General features: G+C 59.3%; 2 gene segments (V, D, J or C); both read left to right on the forward strand.

Annotated features, from left to right (window-relative positions):
• Positions 1-22,395, forward strand: part of LOC108390611 (immunoglobulin heavy constant epsilon-like) — a gene marked incomplete at its 5' end in the record, with an annotated part of 84,265 nt that overhangs the window by 31,018 nt on the left and 30,852 nt on the right.
• LOC118970097 (Ig gamma chain C region-like) lies at positions 6,304-14,530 on the forward strand. The segment is given in 6 exon segments: positions 6,304-6,401; positions 10,684-10,742; positions 12,991-13,281; positions 13,466-13,513; positions 13,626-13,955; positions 14,073-14,530. Coding segments are annotated over 6 exon segments (1,155 nt in total).

The raw sequence follows: 22,395 nt of genomic DNA on the forward strand, positions 1-22,395 counted from the left end.
GTATGTTGAAGTGACCGCCCTTTATCCACTGAATTGCCTTACTCTAGCTATCCAGGGTGGACACCAGGAGAAGAGGCCACCGTTTGACCTGAGTTCCTTTGGTGCTTCTAGAATATTCTGTCACTAGGGAGGACACGAATTCAGATGGCCTAAAGCATCTAGAGAAAAACTATCTCTCACTTAGACTTCTGCACCCAAAGTGATGCCTGGGTGAAAGTGGAATAAAGACATTTCCAGACATGCAAGGTCTCAAAATTGTTCTTTCCAGGCATCCTTTCTCAACAAGCTAAAGCAGAGGGCCTTGAACTGCAACACTGGCTCTCCCGGGTCTCCAGCAGACTCTGGGTTGGTGGGCCTCAACGATCACGTGATCCTTATAATAACATGGTCCTCATATAATATATGTAATTGTGATTCCTTACAATGAGGCTCTTATATAGCCAGAGGTAGATGACATTGGGGCAGATACACATACACACGTGCATATAGGGACATATACATCTTATTGCTTCTGCTTTTTCCGAGAACCCAGAAAATTACACCCTGAAACACAATGGAATATTCTTCTAACTCAAAGGAACCAGCTGCCTCCAGACAAGATTGTTCCAGCTCACTTGGCACCATTACTGAACAGGGGATCAAAATGACACTGCAAAGCCAGCTCCAAGCTGAGCCCCAAGGTCTAGTGACATAAAGAATGTGTTTCAATACATATGACATGAAAATGCCAAGTCATAAGTGGTGGGTCTATTCACAAGGTAGCATTTTTCTTTCTAGATGGTACCTAACATAGTAGGGCATCGTAGAGGGAACAGCATCCTGGATATGAAGCATGAGGACTGTCACATACCTGCTAAGACACAGAGGAGAGCCAGGCAGGTGGTGGCACGTGGGCTTATGCTTGCTCTGTGGGCACTGACCACATGAGACTCTCACCGATCATGTGGCCTTGGAGTGGTCCTGCCACAAGGAGGTCGAGTGCGTGCGTTGGCTTGGCAGCGTGAGCCCCTCTCTACTTTTGGAGACAAAACATCGACTTCCTTTAAGAAAGAATATTGTGTTATCCAAGAGGATTTCACTTTGCCTGAAAGATTCATGGCTATTAGGGTCTGTTCCCACCATCCAGATGAATGTAACAAAGTTTGGCACACCAGGCAGGGGGCAGGCAGGCCAGGTAAGCACTTCAGACCCTGGTCATCAGAGGTCACACTCACACACACTTGGCTGGTCTTGACTGCTATGGCAACTAGGCTTGTTGCTGACCCAGGGAGCTGTATGCTCCACGGTTACTGGTCTGCCCTGAGCCCCAGGGCTGTATGCTCCACAGTTACTGGTCTGCCCTGACGTGGGGGCCATATGTTCGATGGTTACTGGCCTGCCCTGAATCCGTGGGCTTTATGCTCCACGGTTACTGGTCTGCCCTGACGCGGGGGCTGTATGCTCCATGGCTACTGTTCTGCTCTGACCCTGGGACTGTATGTTCCCTGGTCACTGGTCTGCACTGAGCCCCAGGAGTATATGCTCCACAGTTACAGGTCCACCCTGACCCCAGGGCTGTGTGCTCCATGGTTACTGGTCTGTCCCAAGCTGACACATGTGTCATTGCTACCACTTCTATGACATCTTGGTGAAATACCTCTGCAACACTGAGCCACTGTCCTAACAGGATCATGAAAATGCACATTCACCAAATTCTACCCCATTAGCAGGTCAAAGGAAGGACTGGCCTCAAAGCAGGGGGCTTCATAAAATAGGTTTCATCTGCCCTGTCCCCAGGCAGAAGTCACATAACAACAGAGCTCGGGGTGCCAAGAAATCTTGGAGCACCCAGCAGTTTGTCCCACATTCTCTTCTGGACTACATCCTTTCCCTGTACCACTAACCCCTCTGACTCTAACCTCCCCTGCCCCACACACCTTCCTCTGGGCTGTAGGTTCCCAGGGCCTGTCTGACATTACAGCGTCAGCACAAGGAGGACACCCAGTCTGAGGAAACCAGGGGCTCTAGACCAATGCCGGGCCTCTGGCCCATCCTGGGCCAGCTCCACCAGCTCCATCAGCAGCTTGTCTTGCTAGGGGCCCATGAGAATCCCAGCTCCTCCCCCTGCAAGCCCATAGTCTCCCACACTTTCCAGCAGCTCAATTCACCCACCATAGGCCACCCTGCCCCTCCCTGCTCCAGCACACGCAGCCCAGCACTGTACCAATGCCACCTGCTCACTGAGCAGCCTGCTGGGGCACCTTTGTGGGTCCAGGCCCAAGGTGAGGTCTGCTGCAGGCACCAGAGCCCCATCATGGGAGGCACCTGTAAGATAAATTTTAGCTGAAATATGCAGGTGAAGAGGGGCAACAAAGGGCCTGGTAGTTTATTTGAGCGCCACTGCCAGGTGATGTTCCGCGGTCTGGGTATCACAGGCCGGGGAGGTCACACCCGGTCAGGGAGGTGGGGGCTTATAAGGGGCTAGGAGGGGGAGGCATGGGCAAGCTATCCCAGGGGGCGTGGAGAGGTATGATTGGCTACAGGTGACATAATAGACAACTAGAAACTTTTTTCCTTCCAAGAAGGAGGAGGCTGACACCCGGGTCTTAGTTGGCACATCAGAAGGATGGAATTCAGGGAGAGCTGTCCCCTTTCCATATAAGGCACGGACCTTGGGGTCTGGTCTGTTCTCCCCCTATGGCATCTCTCTGTTCTGTTTGCATGGCCTTGTTTTTCCTTCCTCCAGCCAAACAGCATCATGCTGCAGGACTCGGGGAGTCAGTCCTAATGGCCTCCATTGTGCCCCATACATGGGCCAGAGGGGCAGCCCTGCATGGACTGATGCTACCCTGGTCATGAAGTTCTACTGGTCTGGGCAGGGGGTACTTTCTGATTCCAAAAACATAAGCCCATGAAGCTGGGATTTGGGGGATGAAAGACAGCCCTTCAGGATCCCCCACAGCCACCATCTGAGGGCCTTGCTCTGCGCATTGTGACAGTCACGACCAACAAGACACTTGAGAGAATGTAATGGGGACTGCTTGCTGACACAGGTATGAACTGAGTGTGGGGATCCCAGGGCTCTGAGGGCTGCAGATAGGCAACCAGAAAACATGTCCCTTTGAGGTAAGAATCACTTTGAGCTTCAGGCAATTAAAATTCCCCAACATCCACGCCCTCCCAGGAAGGGCAGGATGACCTCAGCCACCTGAGGCAACTCCCAACCCTCACCTGCTGATGATGGCACCACGAAGGCTGTGAGGCCGATATATCCACACTGGCTCTGCCAACACTCGCACCTGGCTCAAGCCCTTCTCCTCTGTCCCATCACACCCCAAAATAGTTCATGCTCCTATGTTACAGTGCTGCATAAACCAGGTCTGCTGACCCTGGAGGCACACATGGCTGAGTGCACCCCCACATTCGTGCAAGGCACATATGACTGATTTACAGGCTCAGCCAATTAACCTAAGGTGGGGGGAGCCTTGCTACAAGACTAAGTCCTTGCTGGACACAAAGGAGGAGGGCGGGGAGCAGGTCAAGGTCCCTGGAGGGCAGCGGCCATCTGCTCAAGGAGGAGCCAGCCGAGAAGCCTTGCAGGGAGCCAAGGCCCTATCAGCTGTGGGCACACCTCTCGACAAGCTGACCCACAGGGCCAGGGAGCAAGGCAGTGTGGCACACAGAGATGGCTGACAGCCTGAAGGATGTCAGACCACTGTCACTAGCAACCAGCCCAGAAGCCAGACTGTCACCCCAAACGGGGAAAGCCCAATCAGTGAACCATGGTCCATGACCCCATAATTGGGGTATCTCCTTCCAGCTTAGGACCAACCAGGGAAAGCCAAACACACTCCATGGAGCCACCCAGTGGGCCGCCTGCTGAGCCAGGGCCCCAGCCCTCATTGGGCACCCCAAGTCCCCTTTTTCTACAAAGAAGTTTTCTGTACAAGGAGAATGTTCAACATATTAACATACACACCTTCACAGCATCTCTGCTCTTGTAACAGCGCAAATGTTTCTGAGAGCCAGGCCCAGATTTCCATAGGATGGTTTCCAGATTTTCAACCACACGTAAATTTGTAGCTCAGCAACTATCTTAAATGAAAAGTCTGGTCTGGAAAGATGAGATCTTGAACACTGCATGGGGACCGGCACAGATTCTGATACAGCCCGACATGCTGTCCCACCCTCACTCACCAAAGCAGCCCTCCATCAGCACTGACCAAGGACCAGCAGCAACTGGTGCCCAAGAACCCAGATGGGACCCAAAAAATGATGGATTAACCACAGGAAACTGTCCTGCGTATGCAAGAAACAGACAGTATGGGGACCAGGAGGACATACCAGGTCCCACATGACATGCACAACCTGCCGCCGAGCCACCAGGAACACAGGCTCAGGGCTGCAGTGGCTCTAGGGTAGAAGCCCCTCCACCTGGACGCTCCTCAGGGAGTTCCCAGACTCACTGACATGGATTACCTGACTCCAGATGAGGGGCATCTGGGTGATTCTTGGCAACCACCAGGGGCAGAGCCGGTGACTAGTGGCCCGCATTGTGATCGTGTGACAGGCAGAGCTGCCCACGGGGCGGACAGAGGTGGCCTGGGGGCAGGTACCTGGGGAGCATTCATCCTGAGCCCTGAGCAGGGCCCACAGCACCGGGACAAGCCCAGCCTCCATCTAACTGGGAAGGAGCACCCACATCGCCCTGCTGGCCCCGGCACTTCTGGGACATGGACAATGCAATCTCCAGGGGATCCCCAGAACCCGGCCTCAAGTGATGTCACTGGGTGGCCCCAGGATGTGCGGGTGGGCGGAGCTATGGCAGCCACTCCGAGACACAGAAACCGAGGGTTAACGACACCAGCACTCGTCAGACAGACTTCGGCCCACATTTGGCACTGTAGTAACCACACGCTGTCCCCACCCCAGGGATGCTGAGCTCCGGGTAGCCAAGGTGAACTCTGTCCTAGCTCATCACACTTCCATGTGTCCCCAGGAGGACAGCTGTGACCAGCACAACAGCCCCCATGACCACAGGGTCCCACCTCCTTCAGTCAGAGAAACAGCCACGGATGGAGCAGGAGCGGGAAGGTGGGAAAGGCCGGGACCCCAGGGAAGACTGGGTTCTCCTCTGGAGGCCGTCCTGGTGGGCGGACAGGACAAGGCCCGGTGGGCTGCAGGCGGTGGCAGGACAGCCTGGCCCTGCCTCGCTCTCCGGGCAGGAAGAGGGGCCCAACAGGGCCGCAGCCACAGCTTGCGGTGGGCCAGCAGGTATAGACCCTGCAGGAGGCAGACAGCCCAGAGCACCAGGACGGCCACTTCCCACCGTCCCTGACTGCCCCACCTCCCCACCCCCAACACCCTTGGGAGGCAGCCTCGGACTCCCCCAGGCCCTCTGAGACAGAAACCACCCAGAAGAAAAGGGAACCTGGGGAGCGATGAGACAGTTTCAATCCCGTTCTGAGTCTCTGCGGGGCTGCTGGGAGGGAGCCCACACCTCCGGGAAGCAGCCGAGCTCCTAGGAAGCTGTGGGCACACAGCAGTGGTCCTGCCAGCAGCTGCAGCCATGAAGGCCCAGGGCCCCAGAGGTCGTGCCACCGTGGAGACCAGGTGTGGGGTGAGTGGGGTCAGCTCACAGCAGGGGCATAGGAGTGGAGAGGGCACCGCAGCCAGCACTGAGGCTCAGGAGCCCAGAGGGACTCCTACAGCTGAGCTAGCTTGGGGGAGCAGGCTGCCTGGGGTCCACGCACCCAGCCCAGCACCGGGACTGGGGGCCATAGGCATGTTCACCCAAGCCAGAACCACGTGACACCCCACAGGACATTTGAGAACGTGAGGGGCTGGGTGGGTGCAAGCCTAGGTCTGCCCTTGACCAGCTGGGCTGGGGGCATGGGGCTTGTCTGGGCTGCAATAGGACCCACACAAGGATGGACACAGGTCTGAGCCAAGGACCTGGTGCCCGGCGGGCTCAGCACAGGGACACTGGGAAGGAACAGACCCCCAGGTGTCCTAAAAGGCCTGTCCAGGCCAGGGCATGGTCAGAGGTGACAGCTGTGGGGCCCAGGGCTGCAGCCGGTGAGCCACAAGAGACCACAGTCGAGGAGAGGAGACCGTGATGTGGGCTCTCATGGGCTCAGAGAGCTCCGGGGTTGAGTAGCCTGCTTGGTAGGATAAAAAAGCAGGGAGCTGAGGTCAGGAGCTGGGCCTGGGCTAAGGGGTCCAGAGGGGCACAGAAGACAGAGGCAGCCCTAGGAGATGTGGGGGCCGAGCAGAGCTCAGGGACCTGGGAGAGGGACCGAGGGACAGGAGGGCACCAGAAGCATGGACCCCCAGGAGCAGGAGGGCCACGAGCATGTGAGCGGGGCCTGGAGATCGCGGGGGCTGCCCAGGAGGAGGAAGGACCAGGCAGAGCTCCGCAGGTGAGTACGGGCTGGGAGGGCACGGCGTGGACCCAAGGGCTCAAGGGACCAGGCAGAACTGTAGCAAGTGACCCGGGATGTGGGAAGGGAGGGGCCTGACCCAGTGACTGCACAATCCTGTCAGAGCACTGGACGGGGATGGGATGGAAGGAGGGTGAGCAGGGGCCTGGGAGGGCAGTGGGGAGCCACAGGAGCTCAGGGGACCAGGCACAGCTTGTGTAGGTGAGCATGGGGTTGGGGGACAGTGGGGAGCCCCAGGAGCTCAGGGAACCAGGCACAGCTTGTGTAGGTGAGCAGGGGCTGAGAGGGCAGTGGGGAGCCCCAGGAGCTCAGGGGACCAGGCACAGCTTGTGTAGGTGAGCAAGGGGCTGGGAGGGCAGTGGGGAGCCCCAGGAGCTCAGGGGACCAGGCACAGCTTCAGTACATGAGGAGGAGGCTGGGAGGGCAGAGGGGAGCCCCAGGAGCTCAGGGAACCGGGCACAGCTTGTGTAGGTTATCAGAGGGCTGAGAGGGCAGTGGGGAGCCCCAGGAACTCAGGGGACCAAGCAGAGCTTGTGTAGGTGAGCAGGGGCCAGGGAGCGCAGTGGAGAGCCCCAGAAGCTCAGGGGACCAGGCAGAGCTTCTGTAGGCGAGCAGGGGGATGGGGGTGAGTGGGGAGCCCTAGGAGCCCAGGGGACCTGGCAGAGCTTGTGTAGGTCACCAGGTGGCTGAGGGGCAGTGGGGAGGCCCAGGATCTCAAGGCACCAGGCAGAGCTTGTGTAGGTGAACAGGGGGCTGGGAGGGCAGTAGGGAGCCCCAGGACCTCAGGGCACCAGGCAGAGCTTGTGTAGGTGAGCAGGGGGCTGGGTGACAGTGGGGAGCCCCAGGACCTCAGGGAACCAGGCACAGTTTGTGTAGGTGAGCAGGGGCTGGGAGGGCAGTGGGGAGGCCCAGGATCTCAGGGCACCAGGCAGAGCTTGTGTAGGTGAGCAGGGGGCTGGGAGGGCAGTGGGGAGCCCCAGGAGCTCAGGGGTCCAGGCACAGCTTGAATAGGTGAGCAGGGGCCTGGGAGGGCAGTGGCGAGCCCCAGGAACTCAGGGGACCAGGCAGAGCTTGTGTAGGGGGGCAGAGGGATAGGGGTACAGTGGGGAGCCCCAGGAGCTCAGGGGACCAGGCACAGCTTGTGTAGATGAGCAGGGGCCGGGGAGAGCAGCGGAGAGCCCCAGAAGCTCAGGGGACGAGGCAGAGCTTCTGTAGGTGAGCAGGGGGCTGGGAGGGCAGTGGGGAGCCCCAGGAGCCCAGGGAACCTGGCAGAGCTTGTGTATTTCACCAGGCGGCTGAGGGGCAGTGAGGAGCCCCAGGATCTCAGGGGACCAGAAACAGCTTGTGTAGGTGAGCAGGGGGCTGGGGGACAGTGAGGAGCCACAGGAACTCAGGGGACCAGGCATAGCTTGTGTAGGTGAGCAGGGGGCTGGGGGACAGTGGGGAGCCCCAGGACCTCAGGGGAACAGGCAGAGCTTCTCTAGGTGAGCAGGGGGATGGGGGTGAGTGGGGAGCCCCAGGAGCCCAGGGGACCTGGCAGAGCTTGTGTAGGTCACCAGGCAGCTGAGGGGCAGTGGGGAGCGCCAGGAGCTGAGGGAACCAGGCAGAGCTTGTGTAGGTCACCAGGTGGCTGAGGGGCAATGGGGAGGCCCAGGATCTCAGGGCACCAGGCAGAGCTTGTGTAGGTGATCAGGGGGCTGGGAGGGCAGTGGGGAGCCCCAGGACCTCAGGGGACCAGGCACAGCTTGTGTAGGTGAGCAGGGGGCTGGGGGACAGTGGAGAGCCCCAGGAGCTCAAGGGACCAGGCAGTTTGTGTAGGGTGAGCAGGGGCTGGGAGGGCAGTGGGGAGCCCCAGGAGCTCAGGGGACCAGGCACAGCTTGTGTAGGTGAGCAGGGGGCTGGGGGACAGTGGGGAGCCCCAGGACCTCAGGGGACCAGGCACAGTTTGTGTAGGTGAGCAGGGGCTGGGAGGGCAGTGGGGGGCCCCAGGAGCTCAGGGGACCAGGCACAGCTTGTGTAGGTGAGCAGGGGGCTGGGGGACAGTGGGGAGCCCCAGGACCTCAGGGGACCAGGCACAGTTTGTGTAGGTGAGCAGGGGCTGGGAGAGCAGTGGGGAGCCCCAGGACCTCAGGGGACCAGGCACAGTTTGTGTAGGTGAGCAGGGGCTGGGAGGGCAGTGGGGAGCCCCAGGACCTCAGGGGACCAGGCACAGTTTGTGTAGGTGAGCAGGGGCTGGGAGGGCAGTGGGGAGCCCCAGAAGCTCAGGGAACCAGGCACAGCTTGTGTAGGTTATCAGAGGGCTGAAAGGGCAGTGGGGGGCCCCAGGAACTCAGGGGAAGAGGCAGAGCTTGTGTAGGTGAGCAGGGGCCTGGGAGGGCAGTGGGGAGCCCCAGGAGCCCAGGGGTCCAGGCACAGCTTGAATAGATGAGCAGGGGCCTGGGAGGGCAGTGGGGAGCCCCAGGAGCCCAGGGGACCTGACAGAGCTTGTGTATTTCACCAGGCGGCTGAGGGGCAGTGGGGAGCCCCAGGATCTCAGGGGACCAGAAACAGCTTGTGTAGGTGAGCAGGGGCCTGGGAGGGCAGTGGGGAGCCCCAGGTGCTCAGGGGACCCAGCACAGCTTGTGTAGCTGAGCAGGGGGCTGGGAGGACAGTGGGGAGCCCCAGGAACTCAGGGAACCAGGCAGAGCTTGTGCAGGGGGGCAGAGGGATGGGGGGACAGTGGGGAGCCCCAGGATATCTGGGGACCAGGCACAGCTTGTGTAGGTGAGCAGGGGCCTGGGAGGGTAGTGGGGAACCCCAGGAGCTCAGGGGACCAGGCATAGATTGTGTAGGTGAGCAGGGGGCTGGGTGGGCAGTGGGGAGCCCTAGGAACTCAGGGGACCAGGCAGAGCTTATGTAGAGGGGCAGAGGGATGGGGGGACAGTGAGGAGCCCCAGAAGCTCAGGGGACCTGGCACACCTTGTGTAGGTGAGCAGTGGGATAGGGAGACAGTGGGGAGCCCCAGGATCTCGAGGACCAGGCAGAGCTTGTGTACGTGAGCAGGGGACTGGGAGAGCAGTGGGGATTCCCCCAGGAGCTCAGGGGACCAGGCACAGCTTGTGTAGGTGAGCAGAGGGCTGTGTGGGCAGTGGGGAGCCCCAGGATATCTGGGGACCAGGCACACCTTGTGTAGGTGAGCAGAGGTCTGTGTGGGCAGTGGGGAGCCCCAGGATATCCGGGGACGAGGCAGAGCTTTTGTAGGTCAACAGGCAGCTGGAGGGCACTGGGGAGCCCCAGGACCTCAGGGGACCAGGCAGAACTTGTGTAGGTGAGCAGGGGCCAGGGAGCACAGTGGAGAGCCCCAGAAGCTCAGGGGACCAGGCAGAGCTTCTGTAGGTGAGCAGGGGGATGGGGGTGAGTGGGGAGCCCCAGGAGCTGAGGGCACCAGGCAGAGCTTGTGTAGGTCACCAGGTGACTGAGGGGCAGTGGGGAGGCCCAGGATCTCAGGGCACCAGGCAGAGCTTGTGTAGGTGAGCAGGGGGCTGGGAGGGCAGTGGGGAGCCCCAGGACCTCAGGGGACCAGGCAGAGCTTGTGTAGGTGAGCAGGGGGCTGGGGGACAGTGGGGAGCCCCAGGACCTCAGGGGACCAGGCACAGCTTGTGTAGGTGAGCAAGGGGCTGGGATACAGTGGGGAGCCCCAGGACCTCAGGGGACCAGGCACAGTTTGTGTAGGTGAGCAGGGGCTGGGAGGGCAGTGGGGAGCTCCAGGAGCTCAGGGGACCAGGCACAGCTTGTGTAGGTGAGCAGGGGTCTGGGACGGCAGTGGGGAGCTCCAGGAGCTCAGGGGACCAGGCACAGCTTCTGTACGTGAGGAGGGGGCTGGGAGGGCAGTGGGGAGCCCCAGGAGCTCAGGGAACCGGGCAAAGCTTGTGTAGGTTATCAGAGGGCTGAGAGGGCAGTGGGGAGCCCCAGGAACTCAGGAGACCAGGCAGAGCTTGTGTAGGGAAGCAGACGGATGGGGGTACAGTGGGGAGCCCCAGGAGCTCAGGGGACCAGGCACGGCTTCTGTAGGTGAGCAGAGGGCTGGGAGGGCAGTGGGGAGCCCAAGGAGCCCAGGGGACCTGGCAGAGCTTGTGTATTTCACCAGGCGGCTGAGGGGCAGTGGGGAGCCCCAGGATCTCAGGGGACCAGAAACAGCTTCTGTAGGTGAGCAGGGGGCTGGGAGGGCAGTGGGGAGCCCAAGGAGCCCAGGGGACCTGGCAGAGCTTGTGTATTTCACCAGGCGGCTGAGGGGCAGTGGGGAGCCCCAGGATCTCAGGGGACCAGAAACAGCTTGTGTAGGTGAGCAGGGGCCTGGGAGGGTAGTGGGGAGCCCCAGGAGCTCAGGGGACCAGGCACAGCTTGTGTAGGTGAGCAGGGGGCTGGGAGGACAGTGGGGAGCCCCAGGAGCTCAGGGGACCAGGCATAGCTTGTGTAGGTGAGCACGGGGCTGGGAGGGCAGTGGGGAGCCCCAGGAACTCAGGGGACCAGGCAGAGCTTGTGTAGGTGGGCAGAGGGATGGGGGGACAGTGGGGAGCCCCAGAAGCTCAGGGGACCTGGCACACCTTGTGTAGGTAAGCAGTGGGATAGGGAGACAGTGGGGAGCCCCAGGATCTCGAGGACCAGGCAGAGCTTGTGTAGGTGAGCAGGGGACTGGGAGAGCTGTGGGGATTCCCCCAGGAGCTCAGGGGACCAGGCACAGCTTGTGTAGGTGAGTAGGGGAATGGGGGGACAGTGGGGAGCCCCAGGAGCTCAGGGGACCAGGCACACCTTGTGTAGGTGAGCAGAGGGCTGTCTGGGCAGTGGGGAGCCCCAGGATATCTGGGGACCAGGCAGAGCTTTTGTAGGTCAGCAGGCAGCTGGAGGGCAGTGGTGAGCCCCAGGATCTCAAGGGACTATGCGGAGCTTGTGTAGTTGAGCAGGGGCCTGGGAGTGCAGTGGGGAGCCCCAGGAGCTCAGGGAACCAGGCAGAGCTTGTGTAGGTGAGCAGGGGGCTGGGACGGCAGTGGGGAGCCCGAGGAACTCAGGGAACCAGGCAGAGCTTGTGTAGGTGAGCAGGGGGCTGGGACGGCAGTGGGGAGCCCGAGGAACTCAGGGGACCAGGCAAAGCTTGTGTAGATGAGAAGGGGACTGGAAGAGCAGTGGGGAGCCCAAGGAGCCCAGGGGACCAGGCACACCTTCTGTAGGTGAGCAGAGGGCTGGACGGACAGTGGGGAGCCCCAGGATATCTGGGGACCAGGCAGAGCTTGTGTAGGTCAGCAGACAGGTGGGGGGCTGTGGGGAGACCCAGGATCTCAGGGGACCAGGCGGAGCTTGTGTAGTTGAGCACGGGGCTGTGACAGCAGTGGGGAGCCCCAGGATCTCAGGGGACCAGGCAGAGCTTGTGTAGGTGAGCAGGGGGATGGGGGGACTGTGGGGAGCCCCAGGAGCTCAGGGGACCAGGCACAGCTTGTGTAGGTTTGCAGGGGTCTGGGAGGGCAGTGGCAGACCCAGGAGTCCCTGGCTAGTGGGTATAGGGACTGAGGTCCCAGCTGCCCTGCACTGTGCTGGAGCTGAGGTGTAAAAGTGTCTTGGGGATCCTGGTGAACCAGTTCAGGGAGGAGAGGGAGCCCTGCAGAGTCTGTCAGGGAGGGCGTGGAGAGGGTTACTGGGCAAGAGGAACCTATGTGGTGACCGGGTGGGCAGCAGTTCTTGGGCCCAGGACACCAGCTAATACCCAGGGCATGTGGGGAAGTGCAGCAGGAGGGGTCAACTTTGTAGGGATGCAGAGGGCAGTGGACGCTGCAGAGGGAATAATGTGGGGCTGACTGGGTGTCAGGGGACCAGCCTGGGGTGCGGGAGGGAGGGGTTCCAGGCAGAGCCCTGGGGCTGAGCAGATGGTCCCGAGCCCGAGGGCACGCCTAACCAGCGCCTTGGGCTAGGGTGCATCTGGCCACACTGGGGCCTAGAGGTGCTGCAAACATGCAAGAGAGGAGGGACAGGGCAGGGAAGGGCAGGGCTCCCACCCTCCCTTAGGGGCAGGCGGCTGACATGGGGGGAAGAGCTGGCATGGCAGAGGGTGGGGAGCTGGGATGGAGGGACGCAGGAGGGACGGGAGAGCCCAGGGCACAGATTTAGGAGCCTGGGATAGGGGCCCAGGGATGGGACAGGAGGGGACGGCCTAGGAGGAGATACCGGGGCAGCATTTAGGGAAGGGGCAGGCGACCATGGCAGGGATGAAGTGCAGGAATGGGACAGGGGTCCCGAGCAGGGACCATGTCCCCCATCCAGGTGCCTTGGCTGCAGGCTGCCCCGGAAGGTGCAGGGCCTGGAGGGCAGGGAACAGGCCATGGCAAGGGCTCAGGGCTAAGCGGCAGGGAGCAGAGCGCGGGCAGTGGGTGACACAGGCCTCCCACCAAAGAAGGGGCCGGCTGGTCCAGGGCACTGACAGGGCTGGGGGCTGCAGGACACAGGAGGCTGGCTGGGAGCTGGGTGCAAGCGTCAGGGCTCAGTCAGGCCGGGCACCCAAAGTAAGCAAACGCGGGTGGTCACACAGCCTCATCTCTTACAGCCTCCACCAAAGCCCCCTCGGTCTTCCCGCTGGCCCCCACGTGCGGGGACACATCCGGCTCCACCGTGTCCGTGGCCTGCCTGGTGTCCGGCTACTTCCCTGAGCCGGTGACTGTGTCGTGGAACTCGGGCGCCCTGTCCAACGAAGTGCACACCTTCCCATCCGTCCTGCAGTCCTCGGGGCTCTACTCCACCAGCAGCATGGTGACCGTGCCCTCCAGCAGGTGGTCCAGTGAGAGCTTCACCTGCAACGTAAACCACCCGGCCAGCAGCACCAAGGTGGACAAGACCGGTGAGAGCCTGCCCACTGCAGACAGGCATGGGAAGCCCAACAAAGGCTCCCAGCCTGGGGACGGGTGCCCTGGGCTTTCTGCCTCGTGCTGCCTCAGACCTGCCTTAACCTGGCCCTTACCTAAGCTCTCCCCAAGGTCTGCACCCTGCCGGCTCCAGTAACCCCCAGTCTGCTCTCTCCACAGTTCCCAAAACACCAAAACCGGACAAATGCAATTGTCCCAAATGCCCAGGTGAGTTGGCCAGGCCTTCCCTCCACCCCTAGGAGGTGGTCCAACACAGACATGCCTGTGGGGCAATGAGTGCCACGTGCTGACCCACCATGTAATCTATCTCCTGAAACAGTTCCTGATATCCTGGGAGGACCCTCTGTCTTCATCTTCCCCCCGAAACCCAAGGACGTCCTCATGATCGCCCGAAAGCCCGAGGTCACCTGCATGGTGGTGGATGTGGGCCCAGAGGACTCCGATGTCCAGTTCAGGTGGTTCGTGGATGACCAGGAGGTGCACACAGCCAAGACACACCCAAGGGAGGAGCAGTTCAACAGCACCTACCGTGTGGTCAGTGCCCTTCCCATCCTGCACCAGGACTGGCTGAATGGCAAGGAGTTCACATGCAAGGTCAACAACCCAGCCCTCCCATCGCCCACCCAAAGGACCATCTCCAAGACCAAAGGTGGGGGTCAAGGGGAAGACAGGGTGTGGGGAGGGTGAACGTGGGACACCTGACCCCAAACACACAGTCCAGCTCTCCCCCGGGAATGCCCATCTGTGCTGACCCGTGTCCCCACAGGGCAAGTCAAGGAGCCAAAGATGTACGTGCTGCCGCCAACACCAGAGATGCTGAGCAACAGCCGCATAAGCCTGACCTGCCTGATCACAGGCTTCTACCCAGAAGATATAGACGTTGAATGGCAGAAAAATGGCCAACTAGTGTCAGAGAACAACTACAGCACCACCCCGGCCCAGAAGGACAACAACGGGGACTACTTCCTCTACAGCAAGCTCTCCCTGACAAAGAATGCATGGGCTGCGGGGGACACCTTCATATGCACAGTGATGCACGAGGCCCTGCATAACCACTCCACGCAGAAATCCATCTCCCCGTCTCCCGGTAAATGAGCAACGCTCTCCCCGCCCCTCCCAGGGCTCTCAGGGTCCCTCCAGGACTCCTGACCCTCACTCCATGTACACACCTCCCGGCGGCCCAGCACAAAATAAAGCACCCAGCGCTGCCCTGGGCCCCTGCAAGGCTGTCATGGTTCTTTCCGAGGCAGAGCTCAGGCAATGCCGGCCCACGGGTGGCAGGGACAGGCCAGGCACTGAGGCAGTTGTCACCATTAGGGGGAGGTGGGTCCCACTTGGGGCCCAAGCCCAGAGCGTGGGGACTGTGCTGGGACCTCAGGGGCGGCTTGAGCCCTGGAAGGGGCTTTGCCAGGCACCACAGCTCCTGACAGCAGTCCTGGGGGCTGCAGCATGGGCACAGGAATGGGTGAAGCCCAGAGGCCCCCAGGGAAATGAGCACCGCTGTCCCGCCTCTCTCAGAGCCCATGCTGGGGGACGCCGGCCTGGCCCTGTCCCCTGGTGCGCTGTCCACTGACTCTCCCAGGAGCTCTGCAGGGTGGCTCTATCCCATGCTGAGACGGGGGACAGGCCCTCCTTTGTCCTCAAACACACCAAGGTCACACCCCCAACCTCCTTCAGGAAGGCAGCTCTGCCCAGCCTCATCCCTGCATGGGGCCAGGCCTGTCCCCTGTGGGGACACTCACGCCCCAGCCCCAAGTGTGCACAGGCAGTTGGTTCTGAGTGCCAGGGGGACCATCCCTTAGCCCAGGTGGACACCGAGCCCAGAGCCAATGACAGCAAGGCCCTTCCCCTGGCAGGGCCACACCACTGACCACCTGGACACCTAGGGGCCTGCCTGCACGTGCCCATGCAGGAAACCACATGTACACTCACGCACATGAACCAAACTCCACATGCACACATGGGACCACATGCACATGCACATACAGGTGCCCCCGTGTACACTCACACTCATGCATCAAGGTACAAATGCACGCACACGGGAGCTCATGCACATGTATGTTCCCATACACAAAAAAGCCCACATGCATGTGCACATACAGGCACCCACGTGTACACACACATACATGTGAACACACTGCAAACACGGACCCATTGCCCACATGCAAGCACATGCAGGAACATGAACACACATGCACCAACTTGTGCTAATACAGAAAGCAACAATGTGTACTAAATAAACATACTCACACAAACCCCATCAGCATGTACATATAGGCACCCACATGCACACACACACATACTGCAACATGCACACACACAAACTTGCACCCAAGGGTACCATGCTCAAGCACACGAGCACCTAGGTCACAGTCACACATATGCACAAACATCACAAACACAAGCCCATGTGTATATATAGTTACCCACCTGCACATGCATACACATGCACCAACATGCACACACAAGCACTAAGATCACCTGAACAAAGATGCACCAACATCCATGCACACCATACTCCTCACAAACCAGGTCTCCCACAGGGTAACCAGCAGGGACCAGACCAGCACAGGACCCCACTGAACAGCTCAGGCACCAGCCCTCCCATACACCAGGCAATTCCATGCCTCCCTACATGCAGAAATCCCCACCCAACTTGTTCCCAAAAATGCCACTGCTAGTGCAATGGTTCAGTGCCACCTGCCAACACTGACCCAGGCTCCCTGGGAAGGGCCCAGCTGAGAAGGCTCTGTTGGTCCCCTGTCCTCTGGACCTGGTCCCAGGAGAGGGGCAGGGCTGAGCCCACACCCTGCACAGTCTGGGCACCTGCACCCTGGAGAGGGAAGGGGATGCCAAGGCCAGACCCAGACCTGGGGCCCCAGCTGGAGGAACGGGGGCTGAGGCCAGGACAGGGCTGCCCAGAGCCCAGCAGGCCCAGCCCCACAGCAGGCCTGGCCCTGACCCCCTCCCTCTGCAGACCTACTGCTGGACGAGAGCTGCGTGGAGGCCCAGGATGGAGAGTTGGATGGGCTGTGGACCACCATCTCCATCTTCATCACCCTCTTCCTGCTCAGCGTGTGCTACAGTGCCACCGTCACCCTCTTCAAGGTGGGAGCTGCACTTCCCCCACACCCATGGGCCCCGCACTGTTTCCCTGGCCCCTGACAACCCTGATGCCCCCACAGTCCCTCCGGGCCCCCTCCTGACCCCATACGCGCCCCTCCTGCGCTGTGAGGAGGTCCAGGTGCAGGAGGGCAGCCTGGTATGGAAGGGTGGCCTGGGCCTTGCTCACCCTCCCGCCTGCTGCAGGTGAAATGGATCTTCTCCTCGGTGGTGGAGCTGAAGCGGACAATCGTCCCTGACTACAGGAACATGATCGTGCAGGGGGCCTAGGGAAGCCTCCAGGTGGGGAGCAGGGGAGCCTGGACCTGGGCCAGCACCAGTGCATCAGCCTGCAGGGTAGCCAGCTGCCCAGACCTGCACCTCCACCCTCCGGCCTCACTGCCCCCGACATGGCTGCCTTCTGACCGCACTGCTACCACAGGCTGTGTCCTGCCCCAGCGCTCCCCTTAGCAGACCCGAGTGGACAACAGGCTATGCCACTGGGCTGGTGGGCACCTGCCAGCCCCTCCACGCCAGCTTCCCAGGGGCCAGGGATGCATGCCCTCCCAGGATGCCCAGGGTTGGCGAGCAGGACCACCCAGATGGGGCCCTGCAATGATGCCTCCACCATCATATGGGCAGGCTCGGCCATCGGGAAGCCCACCCATCAGGCTCCAGACACAGGATTTCCTGCCAGGAAGCGCATTTTCAGGGCCTCATGGGAGCAAGAGAGACCTCGGGCGCCGCACCCCAACACACAAGCACTCGGATGTGCTGTGAGCTGTCGCCCAGATCAGCAGAGCGCCCTCGGAGGAGGCCTGGCCCGTGTCTGCGGTGGGAGCCCCCGGGGAACAGGGCTGCCCTGCCTGGGGTGAGAGCATCTGGCCAGACGGGCCCCCTGGAGAGAGGCCTGGGGACATGTCCTGGGGCCGCCCGGCCCTGTGAGAGGTGGAGGGCCCGGGAAGACAGGAGTGGGCACAGCTGGCCTGCCCTGCCCCCAGGGCCCAGGCACGCTGCAGGAACTCCCCTTGCTGAGGGCTGGCAGGACCGAGACCATCCGCCAGGGCCCCCAGGCCTGGGAACCGCCCGCAGAGCCAGGTCCCACACCCAGCCTCAGGCCAGGGCTGCCTCCCCCCTCCTGTCCTGGAGAACCCACACCAGGCTGGCCGCCTCTGGGGAGGAGACTCGGCCCCGGGACTCCAGGACCCACCCAGATCTCAAAGGCAGCCGCGCGGTTCCAGCCCGGGAGCCCCTCCCTTCTTCCAGATTCCCGGAGATCTTCCCTGTCCTCTCCGCCTCTTCCTTTGGGCACTAACCCCGTGAAGAAGCCGTGACTGCCCGGGGTGTCCTGCTTTGCTGGAGCCTGCTCAGGGGCCCCTCGCACCCCCAGAATCCGGCCCTCCCTGCTGCGGCTCTCCAGCCAAGGGCACAGCCCCCCAGCCCCCGCAGCTCCCCCCAGACGAGGAGGGCGGCCAGGGACGGTGCTCAGGGGGATGAGGGGCACCCAGCCCTGGGAGCAGTGTGCCTTGATGGTGTAGCCCTTTCATCCAGGACTTGGTTGTTAACTCAGCATACGCAGGCAGCTGACTGATGCTGCTGTCCCCAAAATGCTACCACGTGCAGGAAACTCCAAACCAGCATAAATGTAACAGGAGCCACATTGGACCTGCCTGCAATGCTTGACTCTCCAGTTTTGGGTGGGGGGTTCTCCAGAGTAAAGAACCAGTAGTGACAGGGAAGAATTTCCAGGGACAGCAGGCTAGTCCGGTTGGCTCCCTCCTGCTGCTCTTCTTGGCAAACACAGCTGAAACCCCTGCCCTTCACTCCCCCTGCCCTTCACTCCCCGCTCTGCCAGGCACTCACTCCCTGACCTCACGCCCCCTTGCCGGCTCGTTTGCTGTGGACGTAGAGATGGATATATACTGCTCCCCTGGCCTTTGTTTGGGGCTCACACCTTGGGAGATGAGACCCCTCGGGGCTCGCTGCCGTAAAATAAACCTCAGCACTCCAAGACCTCTGAGAGCTGCTTGGTTCTTCCGTCGGTGATGCAGTCCAGGTTTCTCCAGTATTTTCCGTAACAGTAGGAGATAGAAAGACATGGACAGATGGACAGTTGGATGGATGGATGGATGAATGGATAGATAGACGGATAGCAGAAGGTAGATACGTTAGGCAGGAAAATAGGTATGAGCAGGGTGGAAAGAGAGCAAGGTCAGTAAAGCCCCTAGAAAGGACTCAGCTAACCAGTTAAAACTAGAAGGCCAGTGTAAGTCCAGGGAAAGGAAATCCCGGGGCAAAATACCCCTAAAAACTGAAATCAGTCGAAGGGAGAAATAAAGTTTAAAACCCGTTTATTGCTCACAAACTGCAGTCCCAGGCCGCCTCTCTCCTGCTCCTGCAGCATCCACACTGCCCCTCCCTCTCCCCTCTCAGGTACAGATCACCCTCCATTGTCCAGGTAATCATCCACTGATATGGAGATAAACTTCTCCACCCCTGAGGAATGATGCAAATGCCCTAAAGCCGTACTTCTTTCCACCTCTGAAAGCCTATTGATATGCAGATATACTAAAGCCAGAGAGATATTCTGGAAATGTTTCAATTTTACCCACAATCCACCCTTCCAGAAATCTCGCCTTACAATTTACTTGATCCCCCTCTTCCGACCCATCTAGTAACACGCAACAGCAACAGCAATCAAATCTTGAGAATCCTCAAGCCAGAGGATTCAGCCTATGATATTAAGTAAATGTACTTTACAGCACAGTCTAAGCACAAAATACGTTTCTACACTTGTTTACTCATTCCTAACAATCTTGCTAGATTGTTCACAAAATTTTAACCAAACATTAGACAAAGTCAAGCCTCTCTTTAAACATTATTTTCTTGACAACAGCAACACAATCATAATTCTCAAGCCAGAGGATTCAGCTAGGTTCAAAGTCCCATGCAGATTAAGTCCAAAACTCGTCCATTCCAGCCATCACGCAGGAACTGCAGCCAGGGAGTGCATCAAGGACACAAAAAAACGAAGCACAGAAGGCCAGCTTCCAGGCCTTTTCCCCAAGGTGCGAGAAGAGCCAACCATCTCTGGTCCATGTGTAGAAATGTCCAGGGCCACGTCCATTTCACTCCTAATTGCTGTACCCATACTTGCAACACATGTCCAATTAAGTGGGTGGTCCAGTCTCGCACCCACCCTGTGTTGGGATAGGAGGTTATCACCGGTTGGAGCTGTTCCGGTGATGGGCTCTGTAGCAAGGCGTTGCACACAGCAGCCAGTTGCTTCTCTATCGAGGTGACACAGGCCTCTGCTCCTTTCCAACGTTGTGGCCAGGCTCCGGCCGGCAGCAGGAGCAGCAGCCTTAGGCTTGGGCCACAGGCCGGGGTCGGCGTGGCCAGCAGCGGTGGTGGCGCCTCCATGACCACACGAGTGTAGACACATGTCCACGGCATGAGCCATCATTTCTAGGGCCAGCCCTCCCAAAGGTCGCACCCATTACAACAGATTTTGGGTTCACAGGAATCCTGCCAATACTATGCCAATTTTTAAGTCCAGTGAAAGGAAATCCCGGGGCAAAATACCCCTAAAAACCGAAATCAGTCTAAGGGAGAAATAAACTTTAAAACCCGTTTATTGCTCACAAACTGCAGTCCCAGGCCGCCTCTCTTTCCTGCTCCCGCAGCAACCACACTGCCCCTCCCTCTCCCCTCTCAGGTACAGATAAGCCCTCTGCTGCCCAGGTAATTACCCACTGATATGGAGATGAACTTCTCCACCACTGAGGAATGATGCAAATGCCCTAAAGCCACACTTCTTTCCACCTCTGAGTGCCTATTGATATGCAGATGAGACAGGGACCCTAGATGTAGTCTGAGTAGGGTGAGGGCCTCCGGAGGGGGCAGGGTGAGATATTTGCAGTCAGCAATGTAGCTACATGCAAGGAAACCCCCCTACTAAAACTCTATGTTAAACATTGAGCTCTAGAATCATTCTTCAGTGAGATCAGTTAATGTTCCCCAGATAAAGAAGAGCAGCACATGTTTTATTATGCTAACCATTCGTAACCATGTGTGAGATTCACTCTAGCATGCTAAAAGGCCCAGGCCTCTGTGCTCTTTCCTCCTTCAGATCTGACGAGGTGATTCTGCAACCTGAGCAACTAACTTAGCTGCAGGCCCAGCTGTAGACGGCATGGGTAAAGGCAGGAAGAGTTCCATCTTGAAGATAAGATTGCATTTTAACACCCAGGAAGTTCAAGAGGCTAGATTCTTTAGCAAGTAGACAATACCTCAGCCCACCTTGGGAGCTGGGCAGGCAGCCTTTTGATGTGCTCCCAGACCAACGCGCAGGTGTCCCGGAGAGAAATCAAGGCAGGAAATTCCTTACAGTTAAGTTAATTTTTAATATTCAGGGACCACTTAACAAGTCCACACCCCTAGCCCTTTGTCACATTCCTGAAAAATCCTTCAAAGGGGGAGCACCAAAGTTTCAGGGCACTGCTCTCTCCAGGTCGCCTGCACTTCCTCTCTAAGTAACTTTAAATAAAACTTTTACCCTGCTTCTCTGCTGTGTCTCTGCCCTTCAGTTCTTTGTCGTGGCGGGGACATGAGCCGAGGAAAATACGCAACGCCTCTCCCCCAGCAGATAGATATATAGAGATAGATAATGCTAGGTGTGGGTGAAATTGTCACGTTTCCAGAATATCTCACCTGGCTTTAGTACATCTGCATATCAACAGGGGTTCCCTGGTGGAAAGAAGTGTGGCTTTAGTGCATTTGCATCCTTCCTCAGGGGTGGAGAGAAGTTCATCTCCGTATCAGTGGGTAATGACCTGGGCAAGGAGGGCTGATCTGTACCTGAGGGGGGAGGGGAGGGCCTGTTTTGCCTCTGAGCGGGAGAGAGAGAAGCCCCCAGACTGCAGTTTGTGTGCAATACATGAATTTTAAACTTTATTTCTCTCTTTGACTGATTTTGGATTTGAGAGGTATTTTGCCTGGGATTTCCTCTCCCCAGACTAACAGTAGGAAACAGGTGGCAGTCAAGTTGATGACAGATAGGAGATGTAGACACTCCTATGAATACAGGAAGAGACAGAGGGAGGCACGTTTCAGAAAATACTGAAAAAAAGCCTGGACTGGGTCACCGACGGAAAAAACCAAGCGGCACTCGGAGGTCTTGCAGTGTTGAGGCTTTACCTCACGCCGGCGGGCTCAGAGGGGAGCAACCTCCCAAAGAGTCTGAGCCCCGAACAAAGGAAAAGGGAGCAATTCATACCTTTCTGCTTCCTTGTCTGTAACATTCCTACGTCCACAGCAAGTGAGCAGGCGAGGGGGAGGGAGTTCAGGGAGCGAACCTTGGGGCCCCGTGCTCGGCAGCACGGGAAACCAAGGGATTGGTTTTTTTTGTTTGGGTTGAGGAGGGGGCGAGGCAAAGGGGAGCCACCTCATAAATTGCTGTCCTTGTAGTGTTGTTTCTATTGAGGAGGGAGGGGTGCCACACAGAGTGGAGCCACCCGCTGGGTTGCTGTCCTTGTACATTGTCCCTATCAGCCATACCATACAGAGGGCCCTCATCATACTCCTACCCACAGGAGAGCCATGCTCCCCGGAGGCCAAGAAAGTCCGAGACCAGGCAAGAATGGAGAAGGCCCATGGGCCTGAACCAGGTCCTCTCCACCCCGGCACCAGCAGCCAGGCACATGCCGGCACGTCTGGCTACAGCTGGGATCAGACAGGGCCCTGAGGCCTGCCGCACAAGCCCGCGGCCTGGGGGGGTGAGCGGCAGAAGCTGGGTGGGCCAGGCCTGCAGGACACAGCCCCGGCTCCAGGCCGGCCTGGACCCTCCCGTGGCTCCGCACTCATCGGGGGCGCCCACGCTGGCCCGGCCACCCAGCAGGCCAGTCAGAAGCCGTGGTGCCTCCAGAAGGCTGCTCCGGGGTCCCGCACTCGGGGTGAGCACCGCAGCACGGACAGGGCAGCTGCAC

This window comes from Manis javanica, chromosome 8, assembly GCF_040802235.1.
Source record: "Manis javanica isolate MJ-LG chromosome 8, MJ_LKY, whole genome shotgun sequence".
Taxonomy (NCBI): Eukaryota; Metazoa; Chordata; class Mammalia; order Pholidota; family Manidae; genus Manis; species Manis javanica.